We start from the raw sequence: 8,166 nt of genomic DNA, 5'->3' as shown, positions 1-8,166 counted from the left end.
AGGCACCAATTGCCGGAGTTTAGCTACAGTACATTAGGTGTTTTTAGGTTTTATTGTTTAAAATAGGTGTAAAGGTAAATTGGTAGCTTAATTAAAAATAAGATGGGTGTAGAGAGTAAGTTATGTGTAAAGCGAGATACGATTTCAAATAAAATTTCTTTCTTTTGAATGTGGGTGGGAATTAATTGATTTAAAAATTTAAAAAAAAAAAAAAAAAAAAAAAAAAAGGCCGACGCTGGGCCGCTGGAATTATTGGTGAGATATAATGGGCCAAAGGAATCTGGGTAGAGTAATAAAAAAAAAACGAGAATTAGGCCAAATTTGGATCTTTAGTTGGGCCCAATTTGTGAGCTAAGGGGTTCATACGGCTACCTCTGCATACGATGACTTGACATATAAGATAGGGAATATGGAAGAAAATGGAGTTTGAGAAGACAGGTGCCGCAAATTAAGTTTGAGTGTTTTAGATAATTGAAGAGAAGTTTCGGACCAGAAATAAAAACAGAAGAAAGTTTGAATATTAAAAAAATGTAAGAATTATCCGCACAGAGATAAAGGCCACTATCTCAACTCTCACTGTATCAGTGCTGCTGCTGCTGCAGGCATCCACCATCAATCGGAATCAATCACCCACATCTGGCCCTTCCCTCCAAAGAGTGCTACGTGTCCACCCAGCAGCAGAGATGAATCAAACGTGGCAGTTATTGAGCACCAAGACAAGTGACGACACAAGAGCAGCCGCCGCAGCAGCCTTCACTCATCACTCATCACTCATCTCATCTCCATCTCTTCTCCTCAGCTCCCACCATCTCACACGTATTTGTCTTTCCTTTTACTAATTTTAAAAATAACCAAAAATTAAATTAAGAAGCGAATAAATAATTAGTGGAATTTATTGATAAGCGATAAAAAGGGCAGGGATGGAACGGAAGGCCCAAGAAACGAATGGATGAGAGAGAGGTCAGATTCCTCACGGCTCTCATTAATCCACTTGTTTCTACATTCTTCCTATTCATTTTTCCATATATATGATTCTAATATTAATTATTCCATCAGTGAGAGAGAGAGAGAGAGAGAGAGAGAGCGCGCATCTGAAGAGAAGAGGAGAGGAGAGAAGAGAAGAAAACTAGAAAAGAGTTACTTGTGTGTGTACCTGACATCTTGCCGTCCTTGTCGTGATGGTGGTTATGGTGGTGCGGGGTTTACGTGTCAGCCAAGCTTTTCCTTTTCTTTTGTTTTCCATGATACACCAATAGCATTAGCAACTTCCCTCTCGTCGTCTTCCAAATATCCAAAACACCGTCTTTATCATCTCAATTAACCTAATTCGTTTCCATTTTAGGTGCCTACCAGGCATTGTCTTTCTCATTTTTGTGTCCATCGACAACCATTAAAATTCTACATTGCTAATTAATTTAATCAAACCTCTTTAATTTTAATTTTTCAAACGACACACTATCGTATCTCCTGTGTGGGCACTTGAGGGAGAGCATCTTAATCTAGTGACCATCTAATCACCCCATACATGTGCTAATCTCAAGTGAATCTCGAATCTACAAAATACTACCATCTTTAGAATGTCGACACCAAAGGCAAGACAAATTCGTTCGGCTAAAACATGACTGTTTCTCAAGGAATATCGAATTGTAACCCTAGAAATACTTTTTATTTTTTCCGAGCTAAAACTAGTCAGTAATATATATCTGAGGTGCCATACTCTTTCGACACATTCGCACTTGCCCTCAAATTCCAGTTTCACCATTAATCCTCTACGAATTTAATTAAATATCTCAACATAGTGCCATGACAGATGTTAATATTTCTCTCTAATTTCTTACCAAGCACACCAAACACAATCAAACATTCAACAGAACAACGTGTTTTTGTTTTCACATAAAAACACCATCTATATGCACAAAATGTCTTCTGTTACTGTACATGTCATACATACATTCACACACATATATTGCCACTCAAACTCGACCATTATTTTGTTTTTCCAGTAACTAGAAAGGAACCCACAATATTTCTGTACAGGCCAGAGAGGGTAGCAGCTAGAAGCTGTTGTATATATATCCTACGGTTTCTTCTGATTCATTTACAAACTAGAATCCCAGACAGAGACACTGATGGATTACGGGACCATCGACCTGTTCCGTTCCTTCCACCGGAGCTAATAATTAAAAGCCATGCTACTTCTCCATCACCTAATACTTCTATATTTGATTCTTCATATGTGCCCCTCTATTTTATCCCACTTTCATATTAAAACTACCTGTATGTCGATGCCGATGATTCACTATATAAACATGTGTATGTATCTATATATTTACCTACTCTAACTTAGTAGTGGGAATGGGAATCTAATCAAAAGGGTGCGCGATGAGGTATACCCTTACGTCTTCTGGCATTGCGGTGATTGTAAAGGGGAGGAGTGGATGGAGAAAGATTGGCAGTGCCCTCCTCATCACCCGAACTTGAGGTAGTCCTCTCCCCCACATGAGTCCCACGCTCGTAATTAAGTGCATTGCCATTCATCAGACGGTTGAACATATGCATTGTCTTCGTTATCTTCTTTGGAGTTGTTGATTCATCTGATTCTGACCCGCCATAGAAACCATCCCTGCTGTGCTTTGTTCTCATCACTGCAAATGTGAGCTCTCGGTCACCGCGCATTATTCCTCCAAGCTTCGAATAGCAAACCAAAATAATTAAGTGGGATTTAAATCAAACAAAAATCATAGAAATTGTTCAACCCCAATGCGTAGCACAGTCGAGTATAACCACAGTGGAGAGAAAAGATAACAGGGAAGAAAGCAGGGGGTGCAAACTAGTCCTTAATCCAATGTGATTCCAAAGTAATTAACCACCACACAATAAAACGAAGAATGCCAAAGTTGAACAATGAAATTATACAAATGAAAGGAAATGAAAATGATACCTTGCAACCCAAAGAGCAGAACCGAAAGGAGTCGAGGAGGCTTCGGCAGCAAATCTCACAAGTGTTGGTGACTCCCTTTCCGGGCCTTGGCTGCGGCCTCTCATTCAGAAACACAATCTTTGCGCTGTTGATGATGTACGTCTGCACGCACGATATATCTATGTACTTCTGAATCTCATTCACTCTGACCACATCATGGTATGAGGAACGTCTTATCTACGGACATGAAACAAAACCAAAACCACCCAAACCACACATTAGTCCTTGTACACATGAAATCCCAATCAAGTCTTGACACTTAACGGTAATCAACAACAACGAAAAAGGGGAAATTAACAAGAAATTGAAGGCAATGAAGAAGGAAGGAACCTGGACAACGCGATGATCTTTGTGACGGATCAAACAGTAAGGGCAGATAGCATGCCCCACGCAATCCAAGCAGAACATGTTGCATTCGCTCTTGTTTGAATCGCCGTGAATCTCACAATGGACGAAGAAGTGTGCTCTTAGCATTGGTTTTAGCCAAGCCGGACAAATTGCATCGTCTTCTTCGCTCCCAATACGCCCCATCGGTAGAATTGAACTCACCTGATTCACTCATAATTAGTATCATACAAATCATAATCGACAATTATACAACTGAGCAATATAATTTCATACGAACCAACAAGCCAACAGGCCAATTAGGAATCGAGCAAATTGAGCAATGCGGTGAGATTGTAATTAATTAAATAAATGATGAGATTAGATATTGAATTAGCACCATGGCTCTCTTGTCTTTATGCTCTTTATCTTCTTCTTCTTCTTGTCTTGCTGATTGTCGATAGCAACTCCGAATCTGTCCAGCTTCTTTTCCTTCTTCCAAAACTAATTAAACCCTTCTCCTTCCACTTCCATTTCCACTTCCCAGAGATTAAGATTGAATCTTTCTGGAAAACACAGATTAAGAAAAGAAAACCTAACAAATTAAACAGAAATAAAACCACACAGAAAAAAAATAAATAAAGAAAAAGAAAAAAAAAAGCTCTGAGATTGTATTGCGACCATTATAACTATATGAAAGTGAAATTAAGGAAAAAAAGTAAACAATTAAGAGAGAATATGTAGAGAGAAGATTACGATAGCGAAATGAGACCTTAGAACTTGAAGGCAGGCAGGCAGGCAGGCGTTCTGAAATCGGCAGTGGGTAGAGAGAGAGGAGGGAGAGCAAAGCAGGACTAGTACCACTGCAAGTCTTCCAGGACTACTTCTAGGGTAAAACACGAGGTCACCGCTCTGAGATAAGTACGCCAAACTAGACTATATATTTCTATATTTATATTTATATGGAAAAGTGTTATTCGTATTTCTAAAATTTTGTTTTACATTTTTTATAAGTTTATTTTTCTTTTTTAATATAAAAGTTTGAAATATAGAATGAATTTTTTGAATTGCTAATAATAATTCTTTTTATATATATGTCTAATTAAAATAGAAATCACCGAAATATGGGAAACAATCCAGTTGCTTTATATATTCTAATTGCTAATCAAATTTATAAGGCGGTCGTTTAAAATCCTGCTTTTATTCTTAAAATAAACAATATGAAAAAAAGAAGGAAAGTTAAAACTGAAAAGGTGGAGGAAGAGGAGGAGCTGGACAGTGGAAAGGAAACGTGCCCACATTTCCTTACAGACGAATGTATCGACGTTCCATGGACTTGAAAGCATACATCCATCACAACTTATTCCTCCTTTACTACGGGCCCGATCACTCCACCTGTTTGTGCCTTGACCGTTTGATTGATTGGCTATGGGTGGGCCACTTGTTTAAATTTTGGCAAAGTGGGCCATCTTTTGTAATTTAGAGAAGTTTGATTTTAGTGCCGCCACAAGTGCATGGTGTTCGGCTTAGAGTGCGTATCCGGCCCGGTCCAAACTCCAAATCTTCTCCTGTGGTAGTCAAAGCACAATGGAAATTTGTAGTTTATTAGAAACATGGTCATTAGATATGAGACGGAAAAAGTGGTTCACATAGTCTATTTTAGAGCTCCAATTAGGACTTTATAAAAGAATCTCTTCCAATGAAGGGCTATTTGTGCTTCCTAAAATACCAATTTGTGTTTCCTACACACTCCAAGCATGAGCCCAAACTAAAAAATTTAGGATTTGTTACAAATATTATAATAAAATGTGAATGTATAAATCCTAGATAGATTTGGTTACTAGTTATTCTTTTCCTATATGATTGTATTTACTTGGTGGACAAGTAATTCCTCTCCTCTTTACTACTATAAATAAAGGCATTATGTAGGGGGAATAACAACATCTCATATACATACAGAAATCCCTCAGTTTCTCCACACTCTCTCTCTTTACCGCACCCCCTATTCCCTTGTCAATAAATAGGCCACAACACTTTATCTACATATTCCTCTGCTGCCCTAAGGAATTTGACATGAAATTTAGGATTCTCATTTTTTCTTTGTTTTATTTAACAAAGTAAATATACAAATGAACGGTTGGAAGCCAAAGTCATAGAAAAGAAAAGACTAATGAGGTAATCGCCAAATACCCGTCCCTTTAGTACCATCTGGGTCTAGGGACATCGTTTGTGATTGTGAAACACGACCAACCAATAATCTTTCTTTGCAAACCTTGGGCGTTTTTAAGGTGCGGACGTTAGAAATGGACCTTGCATGCCGACGGGAATCAGATGGTCGTGATTTGCTCACGGTAAAACAGGGCTGTTGTGTCCTGGTGTAATTAAAAAAATTTAATTTTTTTTATAGAGTATCTTTTGTTAGAGAGAAAGGGGGAGGAGGGCTGAGGGTTACTTCGCCGTTCAAGAGGGAAAAAGATGTAGAGAAAGGGAGCTGGGTTGAGAATTCTGTTTGAGGTGGATTGAAGTTACATTGCGATTGTGACCCGGTAATCTTATACCTTCATTTTTTTTTCAATGGGTATGTTTTTGTCGCCAAGAGAGGGAGAGATTGTTGAACTATAAGTATTTGAGCTGAAAAGTTTTAGAATAAGGTTGTTTAAATTGGTGTATCCACTTGTGCAGAATGAAGCAAAGTGTAAATGTCTAGTTTTGTAAAAAGGCCATGAGTGCCATGTGTTGATTGATCCATGAGATTAGAAAGATGTGTGTCTAGGATGAAATGTAGGAGTGTATGTGGTCCCAAGAAAAGGGCCTTCAGTTAATGTAAAAGCACGTTAGTGCTCCTTTTTGAAAAGAGAAGAAATATTCCTCTGCACAAGTTTTCTGCAGTGTGAAGAACAAGAAACCATTCTTTTTCTCCAGATTTTGTTCACTGTTTGTTTTCAGTGCAGCTCCATCTAAATCAAAACTCTCGTTGATTCAAGTTACACTAACATGGCCTCAGAGCCTAGTTGGGTCTAACAATCTGGGCGTAAATCTGTGAAGCTATTTTGAGCTCAATCGAAGCTCTCTTGAAGCTCCGTGAAAAGTTGTCGATTCAGATCAAAACATGTCTGGATCTGGAGGCTCGGAAGTGAGGACTCCAGTTTTCTCCGGTGAGAACTACGAGTTCTGGAGAATTAAAATGGCAACGATTTTCAAGTCCCTTGGGTTATGGAATCTGGTAGAGAAGGGGATTGCAACCTCCAATCCGAAGAAGAAGGAAGCTGGAGAAGCATCGGAGGATGATGGAGAAATGGTAGCTGTTCTGATGAAAGACGCAAAGGCTTTGGGAATCATTCAGAATGCAGTCTCGGATCAGATCTTCCCACGAATCGCAAATGCCGAGTCAGCTAAGATGGCATGGGATTTGTTGTACGGGGAGTATCACGGTGGTGATCAGGTACGATCTGTAAAATTGCAGAATCTTAGGAGAGAGTTTGAATATGCTAGGATGAGAGATGATGAGTCTTTATCTAGCTATCTTACACGGCTGAATGAACTAATTAATCAAATGAGAACATTTGGTGAATCTCTGTCGAATGAGAGACTTGTGCAGAAGGTTCTGATTAGTCTGAGTAAACCGTATGATTCTATCTGTTTGGTTATAGAAAACACAAAGTGTCTAGAGACTGTAGAGTTGCAGGAAGTAGTTGCAATGTTAAAAAGTCAAGAACAACGGTTTGATCTGCATACTGTTGATACTACTGGGAAAGCATTCTCATCTTTCTCAGTGAGTTCAAAAGAGCAGAATAGGGGTGAAGGTCAATCTGGTTCATCTCAGTTCCAGAAAAATTGGAATAATAAGGGCAAGAAATGGGGTTCAAAACCTAAGTTTCAGCAGAAATTTCCTACTAATTCTGCACATAATGCACAGTCAATGGGGCAGACAGGTACAAAACCACAGTGCAGGGTATGTTCTAAGTTCCACTTTGGAGAGTGTAGGTATAAAGGGAAACCTAAATGCTATAACTGTGAAAAATTTGGTCACTGGGCTAGAGAGTGCACAGTAGGTAAATTAGTGCAAAAGGCAAATAGTGCTAATCAGGTAGAGGTGACAGAGAACCTGTTTTATGCAAATAGCACAATCACTGAATCAAAAGTGAATGGAGAATGGTATGTAGACAGTGGTTGTAGTAACCATATGACAGGGGATTCTAAGTTGTTGATAGACATGAAGACAAATGTGGTTGGCAAGGTTCAAATGCCCACAGGGGAACTCATGAATGTAGCAGGTTTTGGTACACTTGTGATAGACACTAGCAAAGGCAGAAAATATGTCAAAGAAGTAATGTACCTACCTGGGTTGAAGGAAAATTTGTTAAGTGTGGGGCAGATGGATGAACACGGTTACTACCTGTTATTTGGGGGAAAGATGTGTAGTATCTTTGATGGACCTTCATTGGATTGTCTTGTACTTAAAGTTGAAATGAAAAAGAACAGGTGTTATCCTTTGACACTGATACCAAATGATCAGGTTGTACTGAGAGCAGGTATTTCTAAGTCTACTTGGATATGGCACAAGAGACTAGGCCATCTGCATTTTAGAGGTCTTCAACAGCTTAAGAACAAAGAAATGGTGCATGGTCTCCCTGTTTTAGAAGAAATGGATGAAGTCTGTGAAGGTTGTCAGTTTGGGAAACAGCACAGAGAGTGGTTTCCAAAGAATCAGGCATGGAGAGCAAGTAAACCTTTAGAATTGGTGCATGTAGATCTGTGTGGTCCTATGCAGAATGACTCTCTGGCAGGTAACAAATATTTCATGCTTCTTGTACATGACTGTACAAGAATGATGTGGGTTTATTTCCTGAAATACAAGTCAG

The 8,166-nt window shown here is 38.9% G+C and overlaps 1 protein-coding gene across 2 annotated transcripts; it reads right to left on the bottom strand.

Annotated features, from left to right (window-relative positions):
• Positions 1 to 1,911: 1,911 nt before the first annotated feature.
• LOC137731931 (protein RGF1 INDUCIBLE TRANSCRIPTION FACTOR 1-like) lies at positions 1,912 to 4,232 on the bottom strand. Of its 2 annotated transcripts, none has more exons than XM_068471194.1 (5): positions 4,061 to 4,232; positions 3,705 to 3,870; positions 3,311 to 3,529; positions 2,942 to 3,157; positions 1,912 to 2,688 (listed from the first exon to the last, which is right to left on the bottom strand). In XM_068471194.1, exons 2-5 carry the CDS (start codon positions 3,705 to 3,707, stop codon positions 2,368 to 2,370), a joined length of 759 nt encoding a protein of 252 aa, XP_068327295.1. In that variant the 5' UTR covers positions 3,708 to 3,870; positions 4,061 to 4,232; the 3' UTR covers positions 1,912 to 2,367. The 2 variants fall into 2 exon arrangements, with proteins under 2 accessions (XP_068327295.1, XP_068327294.1); XM_068471193.1 differs by having other exon boundaries at positions 4,077 to 4,232.
• Positions 4,233 to 8,166: the final 3,934 nt, after the last annotated feature.

The sequence above is a fragment of the Pyrus communis genome, chromosome 4, assembly GCF_963583255.1.
Source record: "Pyrus communis chromosome 4, drPyrComm1.1, whole genome shotgun sequence".
Taxonomy (NCBI): domain Eukaryota; kingdom Viridiplantae; phylum Streptophyta; class Magnoliopsida; order Rosales; family Rosaceae; genus Pyrus; species Pyrus communis.
Note: the sequence above shows the minus strand (reverse complement) of the source record. Positions and strands in the feature narration are given on the sequence as shown.